The sequence below is a fragment of the Chlorocebus sabaeus genome, chromosome 23 (assembly GCF_047675955.1).
Source record: "Chlorocebus sabaeus isolate Y175 chromosome 23, mChlSab1.0.hap1, whole genome shotgun sequence".
In the NCBI taxonomy this organism is placed as follows: Eukaryota; Metazoa; Chordata; class Mammalia; order Primates; family Cercopithecidae; genus Chlorocebus; species Chlorocebus sabaeus.
The window spans coordinates 48975877-48994628 of NC_132926.1; the positions used below are offsets into that span (position 1 = coordinate 48975877).

General features: G+C 40.5%; 1 protein-coding gene across 2 annotated transcripts in view; it reads right to left on the reverse strand.

Moving 5' to 3' along the window:
• Positions 1-18752, reverse strand: part of HSPA4 (heat shock protein family A (Hsp70) member 4) — a 53063-nt gene that overhangs the window by 20886 nt on the left and 13425 nt on the right. For both annotated transcript variants that reach the window (XM_008014409.3, XM_008014410.3), the window contains exons 3-7: positions 16624-16764; positions 13616-13738; positions 10448-10547; positions 9652-9785; positions 6850-7094 (exon numbers count right to left, since the gene is read on the reverse strand). In XM_008014409.3, the coding sequence (XP_008012600.1) occupies positions 6850-7094; positions 9652-9785; positions 10448-10547; positions 13616-13738; positions 16624-16764 (743 nt within the window). The remainder of the gene's footprint in view (positions 1-6849; positions 7095-9651; positions 9786-10447; positions 10548-13615; positions 13739-16623; positions 16765-18752) is intronic.

Below are 18752 nucleotides of genomic sequence, written 5' to 3' on the forward strand. Positions count from 1 at the left end.
AAATTGATGGTTTTATAGGATACATGAACAAATATGTAATAAAACAAGTACAGTAAATGTTAGCAGTAGAACTTAAGCGGTGACATAAGGACATTCACTGTAAAATTCTTCCAACTTTGTTTCATGTCTGAAAATATCTGAAATCAAAATTGTGAAAAGCAAAGGAAAAGACTGTAAGAAGATAGCAACAGCAGTAGAGGTTTTTGTTGTTGTTGTTGTTCTGTTTTGTTTTTTTGAGACGGAGTCTCACTCTGTCACCCAGGCTGGAGTGCAGTGGCACGACCTCAGCTCACTGCTACCTCCACCTCCCAGGTTCAAGCGATTCTCCCACCTCAGGTTCCCGAGTAGCTGGGACTACAGGTGCACACCACCAAGCTCGGGTAATTTTTGTGTTTTTGGGGGTTTTTTGGTTTTGTTTTTTTGTTGTTGTTGTTGTTTTTTGGTATTTTTTTGAGACAGAGTCTTGCTCTGTCACCCAGGCTGGAGCAGAGAGGCACTATCTCGGCTCACTGCAGCCTCTGCCTCCTGGGTTCAAGCAGTTCTCCTGCCTCAGCCTCCCGAGTAGCTGGGATTACAGGTGCCCACCACCACACCCAGCTAATTTTTGTATTTTTAGTAGACATGGGGTTTCACCATGTTGGCCAGGCTGGTCTCAAACTCCTGACCTCAGGTGATCCACCTACCTCGGTATACCAAAGTGCTGGGATTACAGGCGTGAGCCACCGCGCCTGGATGGTAGAGGTTTTTTGATAGTTTCTTTTCAAAAAGTTTAATTGCAATATAATTTACATGCTATAGAATTCACCCGTTTAAAGTATGTAATTCCCGCCGGGTGAGGTGGCTCACACCTGTAATCAGGTGAAGGGTGGCTATGCTCAGGAATTTGAGACCAGCCTGAGCAATATGGCAAAATCCTGTCTCTACAAAAAACACAAAAATTAGCCAGGCATGTCGGTGAACACCTATACTCCCATCTACTTGGGGGGCTGAGGTGGGAGGATCTCTAGAACCTGAGAGATTGAGGCTGCAGTGAGCTAAGATGGTACCACTGCACTCCACATTGCATGACAAAGTGAAAACTTGCCTCAAAAAGAAAGAAATAAAATCAAAAAGACAAAAATAAAGATGTAATTATTGACTTTTGGGCATGAGGTTTTGGTACAAAAATATTCTTAAAGTATACAATTCAGTGACTTCATATATACAGAGTTGTGCAAGCATTGCCACAATCAATTTTGAAACATTTTCAGTCTAAAAAAGAACATTTTCATCCCCCTTAACTGTTACTTTCCTCAACTCCCATAGCCCTAGGTAACCACTAAATCTACTTTCTGTCTATAGATTTGCCAATTCTGGGCATTTCATATAAATGGAATCATACAAAATGTGGCCTTTTGTGACTTCTTTCATTAGCATGAACTTTTCAATGTTCATCCATGTTTTAGTATGTAACTGTATTACATTTTTTTCAATTGCCAAAAACATCCCATTGTATGGACAGAGCATGTTTTCTTTACCCACTTCATCAGTAGATGAACATTTGGGTTGTTTCCACTTTTTGGCTATTATGAGCAGTGCGATGAACATATTCACATATGAGTTTTTCTGTGGACATGTGTTTCCATTTCTCTTGAATATGTATCTAGAAATACAATTGCTGAATAATGTGATAATTTGATGCGAATTTTTTTGGTTTTGTTTTTGAGAGGGTTTCCCTCTGTCGCCCAGGTTGGAGTGCAGTGGCATAATCATGGCTCACTACAGCCTCCATCTCCTGGGATTAAACAATCCTACAACAAAATTAGGTAACGACATATGCCCACAAACCTCAAAATACATATAGGCAGAGACAAACCACCCACAGTTGCAATTCCTGCTTAGTACCAGCTCTGTGCAAAATAAACAGAAGGAAACAAAAGGGTATATAATTGGCCTGAAAACTCCAGAATAACCTAACTCAGAGGGCCAAACTGAAAACAGAAGCTGAAATCAGCAGGGGTTGGCATGTTTCAAAACAAGTATAAAAGGCCCTAAGATGAGGTATTCAGGGACCACAGCAAATTGAGCCCAACCTAAAGTTACCTTCAAAGAAAAAAGAACTACACTGAAGAAAAACTACTGATTAAAAAATACAAACTAAGCGGGACAACACAGTAAACATACAAGAAGATAAGAGGCAGGGAAAACATCTCAGAAAGTTAAGCCACATTTTAAAAACATTTCACAAAAACAAAAGAGGAACTCACACTTATAATCCCTGCACTTTGAGAGGCAGAGGCGAGTGGATGACTTGAGGTCAGGAGTTCAAGACCAGCCTGGCCAACATGACGAAACTCCATCTCTACTAAAAATACAAAAATGAGCTGGGTGTGGTGGCGAACACCTGTAATTCCAGCTACTCAGGAGGCTGAAGCATGAGAATCATTTGAACCCAGGAGGCAGAGGATGAAGCAAGCCAAGATCATACCACTACACTCCAGCCTGGGTGACCTACTGAGACTCTGTCTCCAAAAAAAAAAAAAAAAGAACAGGCAAATCTATGGAGACAGGAAACATACTGGTAATTGCCTAGGGTACGGAGGGAAATGGAGAGTAAATGCTAATGGGTACAAGGTTTCTTTTTGGGGTGATAAAAACATGCTAGAATTAAACAGTGGTCACAGTTGCACAACCTTGGAATTGTACACTTTAAAATAGTAAGGTTTTATGGTATGTGAATTATATCTCAATAAAAGTGATACAGGAAATGAATGAACAAATCAGAATCAGAAAAACCTAGTAAGACAGGCAAGGAAGATCCAACATAATTATGTAGGAATTCCCAAAAAAGAAAACCACAACACTACAACAGATAATATAATTCAAGAAAACTTAAGAAAATTTAATTAAACTTAGATTTGTAATGTCAAACTATATAACAAAAAGGCACACTACGTACCTGGAAAAAAACTGATGCAAAATAACCAACATCAAAACATACTATAGTAAAATTATTGAGCTTTCTTTTTTTTTTCTTTTTGAGACAGGGTCTCACTCTCATTATCCTGGCTGGAGTGCAATGTGGTGTGATCATGGTTCGCTGCAGCCTCGACTTACTGAGCTCAGGTGATCCTCCCACCTCCGCCTCCCAAGTAGCCAGGACTACAAGCGAATGCCACCACATCAGGCTATTTTTTTGTATTTTTAGTAGAGACGAGGTTTTGCCGTGTTGCCCAAGCTGGCCTCGAACTCCTGAGCTCAAGCCGTCCGCCTGCCTCAACGTCCCAAAGTGCTAGGATTACAGGTGTGAGCCACCACACCCAAATGGACTTTCAAGAAAAAAAAAAATCAAAAATCTTTGGGCATCTAAGCAAAAAGAACAAGTGACAAATATCTAAAAACTATGCTGTCACACTTTGACAGCAATGTTATACACCAAAAGAAAATAGATTGTTACTGGCTGAACGCGGTGGCTCACACCGGTAATTCCAAAACTTTGGGAGGCTGAGGCAGGTGGATCACAAGGTCAGGAGATCGAGACCATCCTGGCTAACACGGCAAAACCTCGTCTCACTAAAAATACAAAAAATTAGCCGGGCATGGTGGCAGGTGCCTGTAGTCCCAGCTACTCGGGAGGCTGAGGCAGGAGAACGACATGAACCCGGAAGGCAGAGCTTGCAGTGAGCCGAGATCGCGCCACTGCACTCCAGCCTGGGTGACGGTGCAAGACTCTGTCTCAAAAAAAAAGAAAAAAAAAATAGATTGTTTCTGCATTTAAGACACTCAACAAGATAAGAAAAGCTAAGAAGGTTCTATCCAACTACAGTGACTTTTAAGTATAAACATGGCAAATTATCATCAACATGCAAGAACTTAAGGAACACTATTCACATGTGCTATCCCTTAGGAATCTGCAGCAGAATGCACTTCCAACATCAAAACAATGAATTAACACAAAGCTACTAGTAATCTACTAAAATAATCCAAAAAATTGAAAATAAGTGCTGACAAAGATGTGGAGAAACTGAAACTCAGTACAGCACTGGTGGGGTAATCACTGAGAAATATAGTTTGGAGATTCCTCAAAAAGTTAAACATAGAACTGCTGTATAAGCTAGCAATTCCACTCCTAGGTATATATGCAAAAGACCCGAAAACACGTACTTGTTCAAAAATGTCCACAGCACTATTCACAATAGCTAAAAAGTAGAAACCCAAATGTTCATCAGCAAATGAATGGATGAATAAACTGCGGTATTATCCATACAAGAAAATAACATCTGCCCAAAAAAAAAAAAAAAATTAAGTACTGATACAGAATGTGGATGAACCTCAAAAACATTACACTGAGAAGTTAGAACAAAAGAAGTCAGACACACATTACATGACTCCGCTTATATGAAAAATACAGAATATATAAATCCACAGAAACAGAAATCAGGCTGTTGATCACCAGGGACCGGAGGTAAGGGAAAACAAGAAATAATCACCTACTGGGTATGAAGTTTTATTCTGGGGTAACGAAAATGTTTTTCCATTACATAGAGGTGGCCATTGTACAATCCTGTAAATGTACTAAATTCCAGTGAATTGTTTACTTTAAAATGCTTAATTTATGGTACGTGAATTTCACCTCAATTTTTTTTTTAAGTGAAGAAACCATTAATTAAAAGAAATATACTGTCAAAACATCCGGTTTCATCAATTTAAACAAAGGTGAATGTTAAAGACTAAAAGGCACGGTTATCTCACACCTGTAAACCCAGCACTTTGGGAGGCTGAGGCAGGCAGATAACTTGAGTCCAGGAGTTCAAGACCAGCCTGGGCAACATGGTGAAACCCTGTCTCTACAAAAAATACAAAAATTAGCCAGGCGTGGTGGCATGTGCCTGTAGTCCCAGCTACTCAGGAAGCTGAGGCACAAGGATCATCTGAGCCCAGGAAACAGAGGGTACAGTCAGCCAAGATCATACCACTACACTCCAGCCTAGGTGACAGAGTAAGATCCTGTCTCAAGCAACAACAATCACACTAAATTAAGATTATAATGTAGAATATATAAGAGCTATGTATTCTGACGATGTAGATACAGTACAACTTTTTGGGTTTTTTTTTTTTTGAAGACAGCGTCTCACTTTGTTGCCCAAACTAGAGTATAGGGGCACGATCTCAGCTCACTGCAACCTCTGTCTCCCAAGTTCAAGCGATTCTCCTGCCTCAGCCTCCCAAGTAGCTGGGATTACAGGCGCCCACCATCACACCCAGCTAGTTTTTGTATTTTTAGTAAAGACAGAGTTTCACCATGTTGGCTAGGCTGGTCTCAAACTCCTGACCTCAAGTGATCCACCTGCCTCCCAAAGTGCTGGGATTACAGGAGTGAGCCACCACGCCCCACCACAGTACAACTAATTTTTTTTTTTTTTTTTTTGAGATGGAGTCTCGCTCTGTCGCCCATGCTGGAGTGCAGTGGCCGGATCTCAGCTCACTGCAAGCTCCGCTTCCCAGGTTCACGCCATTCTCCTGCCTCAGCCTCCTGAGTAGCTGGGACTACAGGCGCCTGCCACTTCGCCCGGCTAGTTTTTTGTATTTTTAGTAGAGACGGCGTTTCACCATGTTAGCCAGGATGGTCTCGATCTCCTGACCTCGTGATCCGCCCGTCTCGGCCTCCCAAAGTGCTGGGATTACAGGTGTGAGCCACCGTACCCGGCCACAACTATTTTTAAAAAACAGCACACAGGCAAATTCAGTTTTTAAAAAATTTGAACTACTTAGTAAGTATCTACTTAGCTCTTACAAACGTGTAACATTTCACTAGCAATTTCTGAAACATATTGGCTTACCTCCAGACTTCATGGAACACACATACACACACACAAGACTGCTGCTTAACAAAAACGAAAGCCATCTCTTGCAAGTAGGGGGAGAGGTGACTAAAAATTTGGATACAAGGCAACAATAAACATCATTTCAATTTTTTTACGGATAGCTCAGGCACACGTCTCCAAATACACCACCAGTCTTGCCTAAATTCTAATAGTAGAGTTCACAGTCAAAAGAACATCTTACTCCCATCATCCAAGCAACCGAACCAGGCAACAGTAACACTCTGGGTGTTTCTGAGGATAACCCCGAAATGTCAATTACCCAGAATTCTTGCAGCACTATACAAAAAGAGCTGTCACCCTCTAGTGAACCCAATCTTTCAAAAAGAAAAATTTCAGGCTGGGCGCAGTGGCTCACGTCGGTAATCCTCGTACTTTGGGAGGCTGAGGCAGGTGGATCACCTGAGGTCAGGAGTTTGAGACCAGCCTGGCCACCATGGTGAAACTCCATCCCTACTAAAACTACAAAAAGTAGCTGGGCGTGGTGGCAGGCACCTATAACCCCAACTACTCGGGAGGCTGAGGCAGGAGAATCGCTTGAACCCGGGGGCAGAAGTTAGAGTGAGCCGAGGTCGTGCCACTTCACTCCAGCCTGGGCAAAAGAGCAAAAACTCTCTCAAAAAAAAAGAAAAAAAAAAAAGAACAATTTCTTAATCACTGGGTAAATTCTTTTCAATTTAATTCTGCATTATAGCCCTTTGACCTGATTTTATGGAAATTTCATGTATGACAAATGCATATGTAAAGAACTACCAACATGTTGGAATATCCAATTAATCAGAACAAAAACATTAGTCTACATTATTAGAATAACCAGACCCAACTTTTCATAAAAAGCAGGGTCCTGAATGGTTTCTAATTTTTAAAACAGAACCAAAATTATCATATAACCCCCATGATAATTTTAATAACAATTAGTCAATTTAAGGTTAACATATGTGGAGAAAACTCACTGAACATTTTAACATCAAAATAGTAACATACTTACCTATTCATAGTTCCAGATACATCAACATCATTCATAAAACATTCAATGCTCAAAGGGAGATCTGAAGCATTTGCACTCATCAATTTCTTGAGTTTCTCACACTCCTGAGAGAGTCGTAATAATGCACGGATTTTGGACTTAATGTCTAGCTTGTATTTCTTCCCAAATTCTTCACAGAAGTGATTTACTAACACTTCATCAAATTTTCTACCTCCCAATGTTGAGTCAAATGCAGTGGCCAGAACCTTAGAGAAAAAATGAGAATTAATCTAACAATGAACCAATCAATTCTGAAACAGATGGATATATATTTACCTGGTAAGTTGCTTATTTAAAAAAAAAAAAAAAAAAAAAAAAACAGAGGGAGGATTACATTAAGGTTAAAACAAGGCAATGTATACATCATTTAATCCTTATTACGACCACAATGTAAAAATAGGCACCATAATCCCCAATTTACAGATAATGCTACAGACCTAGACAGATGAGATAAACTGCAGTTCACAAAGCTACTAAGTGGTAGAAGTGGAATTTAAAGCCAAATCTCCTTAATTCCAAAGTCCATGCCCTCCCCACTATACCAGTCTGACTCCCAATAGCAGTTAGATGTCCAAGGTAAAATATACTAACATGTCATGTACATACTTCTAGTCTACTCACTATCACAAAACTGAGTAATACCAAAGGCTCAACTCTCTGCAGTTTACTACCAAAGGATTTGTTACAGCCTTAGCTCACAGAAATATGTTTCTATTTAACCTGGAAGTCTAATTAGCCTGGGTTACCCGTTTTCAAATCTCTAACAGATTAGAAGCAAACTAGATCTAATTAGATTCAGTAACAGAAGTTAGGCTAAATAAGTGATGACATCCTTATGAAGGAATAAAACCAGTAAAAACAAACTCTTCAAAGAATGCTAAACGTCATGGGGGAAATTTTCTTAGTATGTTAACTGAAAAAAAAAGACAGGACACAGAGCTAAATATAGTGACTCCAATTGTTTTCTTAGAAAACTAGAATGAAATACACCAAGAATGGTAAGATTGTAAGTAACATTTATTTATTTATTTATTTATTTATTTATTTATTTAAATTTTTTGAGACAGGGTCTCACTCTGTTGCCCAGGCTGGAGTGCAGTGGCACAATCTCAGCTTACTGTAGTCTGAACCATCCAGGCTCAAGCAATCCTCCCACCTCAGCATCCCAAGTAGCTAGGACTACAGGCACACATCACCATATCCAGCTAATTTCTGTACTTTCTTTGTAGAGACGGGGTTTCGCCATGTTGCCCAAGCTCTTCTCAAATTCTGGGCTCAAGTAATCCCCTGACCTCAGCCTCCAGAGTAGCTGGGACTACAGGCACACCACCACACTCAGCTAACTTTTGTAGAGACAGGGTTTCACCACATTGCCCAGATTTTTCTTTACACATAAGTGTTTTCCAATTTGGGGAGATTTTTGTAATGATTATTTTTGTAATTTAAAAGTAATCAAAAGGATTGGAAAACTGACAGGTAACAGGTGACACTGAAGGACAATTTAGAAAAACAGAAGCAGATGGCTACTAATATACATCACTCTGATCCAAAGCCAGGCTAAATTATGACCAGAGTCTTCTGTTTAAAAAGATGAAAGCATAGCATAGATCTTAGAAATTCTATTAGGGATTAAAGTTTAAACACTGAGAATTACATTTGGCCCACCACTTACAGCTGTAAAAAAGCAAAAACACAAATCTCTCATTTCCCAATTATCTAAAAGATTCGCTTTCCTTTTATTTAAAAACAAAACCACCTAAAAACAATATAAACCAGAATATAAAGTGGAAATGTCTATTTTTCAAAGAAACAAGATCATAACAAATAAAGTCTCAAAATGCCTCCAAAATCACCAAATATTTAGTTTGGGGTAATCCCTCTCCACCCATCTCCAATGGGTACAAGGGGTTCAATTTAGACTTCAGCACCAAGAATTTTAATATGCATTTCAAATAATTAAAGCAAACACTTGAGAAATCCTTGGTTCTTCACCAAATTCTAGATAAACTCATCTAGACAGACAGAGAATTTTATACCTTACTGTGGAACTAGCATAAACCAGCAAACTCAACTGTGACAGAGATCACCCTCTGGCCCCTCCTTGCCTTCCATACTTCTGTGTGTACAAAACCGCTTACACTTTAGGCTTTCTAGAAATCTATAATTTCCAGTCCAGTTTGTTTTGGAATCCAAAAGAAACCCCTTTTCCAGAACACTCAAAACCTCAAGAGGACAGAGCACCTGTACCACCCTCTCAATCCCCAGTGTAAAATTCACCAAGGAACTACATGTTAAAAAATCCTCCTGCTGGGCACAGTGGCTCATGCCTGTAACCCCAGCACTTTGGGAGGTGGATCACCTCAGCCAAGGCAGGTGGATCACTTCAGGTCAGGAGTTCAAGATCAGCCTGACCAACATGGAGAAACCCTGTCTCTACTAAAAATACAAAATTAGCCAGGCGTGGTGGCACATGCCTGTAATCCCGGCTACTCGGAAGGCTGAGGCAGGAGAACCGCTTTAACCCGGGAGGTGGAGGTTGCAGTGAGCCAAGATCACGCCATTGCACTCCAGCCTGAGCAACAAGAGCAAAACTCTGCCTCAAAAAAAAACAAAAAGAAAGAAAGAAAAAAAATCCTCCGAATAACCCTGTAAGGTATGCATTATTTTTCCCATATCATAGATGAGAAAAAATAGTTGTCTCTCAAAATTTCTTAATTACCATATAGTAACACAGTCTTCTGGGGGAAAAAAAAACATGCTTACTTTCAGCTTTCCTCTATTAAATGCACATACAGAAACTTGATAAGCAGAGTGGCCCATGTCTACAAAAACTACATTTCTTGGTTTCTCTTCTAAGGCAGGAAGATCTTGCTTATAGATTCCATATGCAAGAGCAACTACAGAAGAAAAAACACAAAAATTAAACGTAACATCATCTAAGTAAATAAGATTCATTTAAGCAGGAAAAAATTTACGTATAATGAACGCAACTACATGTGTTATGTTTTAGAAATCAAATTCTTTATAAGCACTATATAATTTATTCAAGAAAAAAATTCTCTTCCAAGAGTTAAATAGTGACATTCACTTAGACTTCCTTATAGCTGCCAATGGACTCTAGCACAATTTTCCCCAAGCCATTTCCCCCATTTTCCAAATGTATTTTCCTGGACTTCTTCTACCCCTATACTATGTTTAACATCCCCACATGTTCTGTCCATGAGATGCTGCTTAATGTTCCATTCCTCTGACTCTACCAGTCCACAAGTCTAAGAGAAGACCAATCTTTAACCAAAAGCACTGTTCCACACGCTAAGTGTGCTCCTTCCCCAAAAAGCATGTGGTTAAATACCAAAATGCATGCTATAAGGGTACACAAAAAGTATTGGTCAGATTAATTCTTCACAAGTGACACAGTATCCAAAAACACCATGACACAGGTGGTAAGCAAGAGTAGCAGTGCTGAAAGCAAAATAAAGAGCAAGAAACCCTAGAGTTTTAAAATTTCACAATCTTCAATATTAACCAAGTCAAAAAATTAATCAATGGTCCTCCTTACCTGCAGTGGTTTCATTCATTAATCGCAAGCAATTAAGACCAGCAATCTGTGTTGCATCCATCACTGATCGTCTTTCTGCATCAGTATAGAAACAAGGAACCTATAAAAAAAAAAATGAATGTTTACTATATTATAGATTCTAATTTTAGTTAGTAAATTCCAAGAATGCCATCAAATACCTACAGCAATTTATTCTGTATATGATCAAGAAAATATTTCAAACTCGTAGGGAAAAGTTAGCATATTTAGTGTTAGCATTAGGATACACAATAGCGATACCATTACCTTACATACACACATTACATGGCAGACTAAAATACCAACAGCTAAAGTAGTGACTGCAGAGAAGAGTTAATATAGAGACCAGAAACTGCCATCCTTAGAAAACGACTGCTTGCATGTTGGTCCTTGCCTGCCATCTAGGATCTTGATTCACAAACAGTTCACTAAATCAACAGAAAAAATTTCCCTAAATGATTAAGAGTGGCTCACTGTACCTAAACTGTTTATACAAAAATGTAGCTTGTGCTGACTACCGGCTTTCCTTCTGGGAATCTCGAATTTTGGTTCATGCTAGGTATAGGGTACCAATGTGACTGACCCCCGATAAAAACCCTGGACTAGCCAGGCACGGTGGCTCTTGCCTGTAATCCCAGCACTTTGGGAGGCCGGGGCGGGTGGATTACCTCATGTCAGGAGTTTGAGACTAGCCTGGCCAACATGGTGAAACCCCATCTCTACAAAAAATACAAAAAAAAAAAACCACTAGCTGGGTGTGATGGCACATGCCTGTAATCCCAGCTACTCCGGAGGCTGAGGCTTGAACCTGGGAGGTGGAAGCTGCAGTGAGCCAAGATCATGCCACTGCACTCCAAGCTGGGAAACAAGAGCAAAACTCAGTTTCAAAAAAAAAAAAAAAAACCCTGGACCAGGCTCAGGCAGAATGCCTGTGGTAGAGGACATTTCACCCGTATTGTTACAACCTGTTGCTGGAGTTAAGCACATGCTGACTCTGGGAAGCTTGTGCCTGGTTTCCTCCAGACTCTGCCTCATGTGCCTTTTCCCTTTGTTGATTTTGCTTTGTATCCCTTCACTATAATAAATCTTAGCATGAGAATAGCTATATGCGGCCAGGCGTGGTGGCTCACGCCTGTAATCCCAGCACTTTGGGAGGCCTGTAATCCCAGCACTTTGGGAAGCCTGTAATCCCAGCACTTTGGGAGGCCAAGGCGGGCGGATCACAAGGTCAGGAGATCAAGATCATCCTGGCTAACATGATGAAACCTCACCTCTACTAAAAATACAAAAAAATTAGCCGGGCGTGGTGGTGGGTGCCTGTAGTCCCAGCTACTTGGGAGGCTGAGGCGTGAACCCGGGAGGCAGAGCATGCAGTAAGCCGAGATCGCGCCACTGCCCTCCAGCCTGGGTGACAGAGCAAGACTCCGTCTCAAAAAAAAAAAAAGAAAAAAACAAAAAATGAGAATAGCTATATACTAGGGCCTGTAAACCCTCCTAAGCAAATTACCAAAACTCAAGTGTGATCTTCAGGCCCCGCCCAAACATGACTCTTACCCAAAACCAGAAAAGACACTTAGGCATTCCAATATTTTACATATATTTTACTCCCACACAGAGTGTAATGCAGGAGCAAAGCTAGGGGCACTAGATGGAGGAATGGAAACAAATCTGGGAGACCAATGGAGAGGCGAGGAAAGGTAGGAAACATCTAAGAAATACAGCATCTGGTGTATCAGCCACTGGGGAATCAAGGTCACTGAATCTGAGCTTTTTAAAGGAACATAGCATTTTTATTCTTCTATAAAGAATAAAGCCCATTCCCAGAATGGTGTACACAACTATAATCCAATTCTTTCTGACAAATGTCAATTCTACTTTACGATAACCAAGGACCAAGGAATCCGTCAGGCAACAGACTCGGGGGTGAAAAAGCCACCTAACAGTCCATGCTTTGCCAATCAATGCACCAACATTAAGACAAAAGAGGCCACAAAACTAAAGTATCAGATAACAATTGCAGAATGAGGAGATTTGGTGGCAAAGCCAACGTAACCACACATATTTCAACAGTCCCTAAGGATTCCGCCATACTAAAGCACAAAGCTACAGCAGCCAGGCTTTCATCTTAAGAGAGATATGCAAAAGATAAAATCAATTGCTGCCATGTCTTTCCGTTTTTTGGATAATTTTTCTGAGACAGGGTCTCACTCTATTGTACAGGCAAGAATGCGGTGGTGTGATCACAGCTCACTGCAGCCTCAAACTCCTGGGCTCAAATGAGCCTCTCAAGTAGCTGGGACTACAGATGTGCGCCACCACGCCCAGCTTTTTTTTTTTTTTTTTTTTTTTTTTTTTGTAAAGACAGGGATCTCATCGTGTTGCCCAGGATGGTCTCAAATGATCCTCCTGCCCTCGCCTCCCACAGTGCTGGGATTAAACCAACAAGCACAGCCCTTGCCTTTGTCTTTAATGCTAGATACCAACAGCTAATACAAATAGAGAACAAGCGCCATTTACAATTGGGTGTATTCAACTAATTCAACAAATGAGTGACTACCCTGTGCTATGCTAGGCACTACGCTAGGTGGTGAAAAAAATCCAGGAAGAAGTGGGTAGGCTGAGATGAATGTACCTTGAAGAACAGAAGAGATTTAAATAGGCAGAATAACAAAGGAGGCCTGAGCAAAAGCTAAGCAGTAGAAGAAAGAAAGAAAATGAAGACTAGTTTCATAATTTTTTTTTTCTTTGAGACAGAGTTTCGCTCTTGTCACCCAGGCCGAAGTGCAATGGCACCATCTCGGTTCACTGCAACCTCAGCTTCCCAGGTTCAAGCAATTCTCCTGCCTCAACCTCCCAAGTAGCTGGGATTACAGGTGCCCACCACCACACCCAGCTAGTTTTTGTATTTTTAGTAGACATAGGGTTTCACCATGTTGGCCAGGCTGGTCTTAAACTCCTGACCTCAGGTGATCCACCCACCTCGGCCTCCCAAAGTGCTGGGATTACAAGCGTGAGCCACTGCGCCCAGCCTGACAAATTTTTTAAATAACCATTACAACCTGAGACAAAAAAACTTTACTTGAAATTAGCAGCTTTCTTCTCTCTGCTTCTTCATGCAAATTCCCAATAATGTATAGGGATCAAACTCACCGAAACAACACAGTCAACTACAGGCTTCTTAAGCACACTTTCGGCTGTCTCCTTCAGTTTGGACAAAAGCATAGCAGTCACTTGCTCAGTGGTAAAATTTCGCTCTTCCTCCATATATGTCACCTGCAAGAAAACAACAAAAACAACAAACAGGCTTAGACTTATTGTATTTCCTTCTTCATGTCCTAGTCCTAAAAGCTAAAATGAACAATGCCTCCCATTATCAACGCAACATTATCTCAAGAGGGGGTTGAAAAAAAGCTAGTTTTGCAAGTAATACCTTGAAGGTCACTTTTAGTTTTTTTTTTTTTTTGGAGGCAGAGTCTCTCTCTGTCACACTCTCTCTCTCCCTGGAGTGCAGTGGCATGATCACAGCTCACTGGAGACTTAACTTCCTGGGTTTAAGCAATCCTCCTGCCTCAGCCTCCCAAGTAGCAGGGAGCAAAAGCGCACGTCATCACACCTAGCTAATTTTTTTCTTTTTTTTCCTTGTAGAGACAGGGTTCTTGCTTTGTTGCCGATGCTGGTCTCAAAACTCCTGGCTTCAAGCAATCCTCCTGCCTCGGCCTCCCCAAGTGCTGGGATTATAGGCATGAGCCACCACACCTAGACTATTTTAGCTTTCAACCAAACACGATACTTGGAGATGAAGGACCACAATGTAAAACGACAAATCTTAAGAAAAGTTCCTTTGCAAAGGCAAATCAGTGTAGCTCACCATAACCCACACTGTCCCTCCATAAAGAGGCTGCTGGTAGAAACTATTTTACTATCTGACATACTATGTGTATTTTAATGTGTTTACTGTTTATTATCCATCTCCACAATTAGGATTCAATCTAATATGAGGACATGCATTTGTCTGACTGTTCATTGCCATAGCTCCAGCACCTAGAACAAGACCTGGCACAATAAATACTGGTTGAATTAAATAGTAAAAGATAGGCTGGGTGCAGTGGCTTACACCTGTAGTCCCAGCATTTTGGGAGGCTGAGGCGGGCAAATCACTTGAGGTCAGGAGTTCAAGACCAGCCTGGCCAACATGGTGAAATCCCCTCTCTACTAAAAACACAAAAAATTAGCTGGGTGTGATGATCCATGCCTGTAATCCCAGCTACCAGGGAGACTGAAGCATGAGAATAGCTTGAACCTAGGAGGCGGAGATTGCAGTAAACCTAGATCTTGTCACTGCATTCCAGCCTAGGCGACACAGCGAGACTGTCTCAAAAAATAAAATAAAATAAAATAAAATAAGTAACAATAATGAATGAACAAAGCTTCAAGATAAACCCCTATTCCAGATAAAAGTCTGCAACTTTGGTAACAGTTATGAATTTTAAATGTTGAAAGACTGCCTAAAATAATCCCATCCCATCCCACATGCCCATATTCCCCAATTACAATCCAGAATAGAACATGTTGCTCTCTTCTTTTAGCTGCTGCCGTAACTCAGCTTGCGTGCCACCTTCTCACTCCCCAACCCAACCACAGTTTATTCTGGTTTAGAATTGAACAGCTCTTACTATATTGCATGATGAAGATAGGGAAATATCCCTCCTAGTGCCCTTTCTAAATTATCTCTTTCTTCCCTGTTATTTGCCTAATTCTGAGGTCAATTCCTCCACTTTTAGACTTGCATCTACTTGTTTCCCAAATCTTCTTCCTAGTCTTTTTCTTCTTTGGTTCTTGCAATACTTATGACTAAATCTGCCAATACTTATCCTATTTCTTTTGTAACTAGTAAGTACTGCCCATTTCTTCACCTCCCTTTTTAACCCCTTTCTCTTTCCTGTGCTTCAGCTTCATCTTTTACTATCCCATTCAAACTGTACTTAATTACTATAGATATTTTAAGTAAACCCAGTCATCATTCTTTAGTTTTCAGAATTTTTCACTTCTAAATACAACTAAATTAACGGCTACATTGCAACAGTAGACTACCTTCTTCTCATGGTTCTCAACATCTCCTGGCTTTCCAGCCTGTTCTCCTGATTCTTGGTCTCCAAAACCAAATATCGCCATAAACTCACCTGCCTGGAAAGACAATCACGCCCCTACTCCCCCCTTGTGGATTCCTCTTACTACCTCTGAGTACAAGAAAGGCAAATGTGTCCACCCTATCCATCTCCCAGCCTCTTACCTCTTTTCTGTGATCAGTTCACTGCATACTTCACAAAGACTCCACTAGATGTACCAGAGATAAAGACCAAACTCACTTTTCCCCAGAAGAACATCTCTTTCTAAATTAAGTCCTATATCCAAGAGTATGTCCATCTATTTGCTAGTGACTTAAAACTGTGATTCCTGCCGGGCGCAGGGCTCACGCCTGTAATCCCAACACTTTGGGAGGCCGACGTCGGCGAATCACAAGGTCAGGAGTTCGAGACTAACCTAGCCAACACGGTGAAACCCCATCTCTACAAAAGATGCGAAAAATTACCCAGGTGTAGTGGCACGCGCCTATAATCCCAGCTATTTGGTAGGCTGAGGCAGGAGAATCACTTGAACCCAGGAGGCAGAGGGATTACACACCTGTAATCCCAGCTACTTGGTAGGCTGAGGCAGAAGAATCACTTGAACCCAGGAGGCCAGGAGGCGTGAGCCAAGATCGCGCCACTGCCCACCAGCCTGGGTGACAGAGCGAGAGTCCATCTCAAAAAAAAAAAAAAAAAAAACTGTGATTCCTTTGCCTGCTCTTCCAAGTCATTCCCTAAAATCACGCTAAAAAGGCCACTGCATCAGTGAGCAAAACAAGCAGCAATGGCAGTATTAACTTCAAATCATCACTATCCAGGCATCCAACCCATATTAAGAGCACCACCCACGGCTCCCAACCAAAATCCAGATCATTCAAAAAATGTCAAATAGTCTTCACCAGAAAAAAACTTTTCCTAAGCATCTGTAAGCATTTTCACTACAATGTGACATCAGAAAGGTACAGATAGATATTGAACTGATAAACTATAATACTGCATTTTAATTATAAGGCATTAACTTGACAACCTTACCTTTATACCTGTTAATCCTGTGGGCAACTGCACAATATCATATGCAAGGTTAGATTTTTCTGCCTCCACAAATGGATCAGAGAATGCTCGGCCATGGAATCTTTTAAATCCTTGGACTGTGTTCTTGGCATTCGAAATTACCTAAGAGAAAGAATATCAAAGAGTGGAAAAACTACTAATAATTTTTTTTTTTTATTTCAACAGCCTCATATTAAATTAGCAACATTTTAACTTTATACAGTCTCCTTGGTTTCAGTTTCTTCAGACACTAAACTTTTCTAAATGGTGCCCACTAGCATGTGAAGTGAGGGATGAGGGATTTGCACGGGTCTCAGAGCGGCAGGGCTAAAAACAGAGCCCTGCTCTTCCTATATCCCATGAAGTCAGGTCATTTCACTTGTATAAGTATTTTCTATTCTTAAACTTCTAGTAAACATTTACATAAAATAACTTGTAGCCTTTAAAAGTTGCCCATAGTTTATGGTTGAAAGTTTCCAGGAACCAACTCAGCAATACATAAATTGATTCAGAAATTCTAGTTAAGGCCGGGTGTCATGGCTCACGCCTGTAATCCCAGCACTTTGAAAGAGGCCAGGGCCTCATTTGAGGTCAGGAGTACGAGACCAGCCTGACCAATATGGTGAAACACTGTCTCTACTAAAAATACAAAAAATTAGCCGGGCATAGTAGTGTGCACCTGTAATCCCAGCTATTCAGGAGGCTGAGGCATGAGAATCACTTGAACCTGGGAGGTGGAGGTTGCGCTGAGCTGAGACAGGGCCACTGCACTCTCAAAAAAAGAAAGAAAGAAGTTCCAGTGAAACAAATTTCTCATAAAAGAAAAAAATATCATACTAAGTACCCAAAAATGAACACAAAAGGATATTGGGAGACTATTATTTGTAACAGCAGATGCCTAGAAACAACCTAAATGGTAACAGGGAAATGCTTAAATAAATTATAGTATATTCATACAATGAAATATATAATACGTAAAAGTTTTCAGAAGGTGGTAAGACAAATGTCTATATGATTTTCGAATAATGGCTGAACAAGTGATTTTCAAATTCCTTACACTTTTTTATCTATGTTTTCTAATTCCTCTAGAATAAGCTATCACAATTTATGAAGGGAAAATGCTGACAAAAACATTCAAAAAATTCCAGAATGACCATGACCTTCTGCTGAAGATTTACAGGCTCCTCCTCCCAATGTAGGAGATGTAAAAAGCTCCTATATCCCCTAGATGAAAGGGAACACACAGAAGTCCTTTTGTGAAACAGATGAGGCCTCCCAAATCATGTCTTCCTTGAGTAAGCTGCCAAACAGAAACTCTGTAACACAGTAACTGTATCAACCTAGAACTGGGCAGCCAGTTTAGTATAGTAACTGTTTCTCAATCATGAAAAGCAAGTTTAAAAAACAGGAGCCAGCCACTCAAATTTTAGAAGAGATCTCAAAATGGTTCAATATTGTCTACCTGCTATCTCCTAAAAAAATCTCGAACACTGTGAAAATGAACTATAAAACATCCAACTTAATTAAAACCAATTGGCCAAGTACCACTTTTTTAGGCTAATAAATTTTAGGCCCTGCCCCATTCAAAAACAGATTCACCCTATAGGGTTGCTCCAGGTTGAACCATAAGAAGGTCAAACATGCAACTCTTTAATTTTACAGATATCTCAGACACTTAGAATACAGAACTCTTGGGGTTCTGCTGCTCTGGTTATTCAGAAATCAGCAACTACATCAGGTTCCTGGTTTACAGAGTAAACTAATGGCAAGTCCTTTAATGTATTTCTAGAGGTATGCTTTCCTTCCTTTAGAAACTTGATTAATAAGATCAACACTTACCTTATATATGAGTAAGATGAAAGGCCCAACAAGACAGACTTAAGGAGCATGTAAAATATCAAGGAACAAGCAAGCCTTGCTTAATAAGATCTGGACAAAATACACCCTGGCAGTTTGCATTAAACAGATTATACTGCTAATGCTATTTTAAGGCTATGTGCTTCTCACTGACGCAGTGGTCCCTGGGTATCTGCAGGGGATTGATTCCAGGGCACCCCCTGAATTAGACCAAAATCCACAGATGCTCAAGTCCCTATACAAAATGACACAGT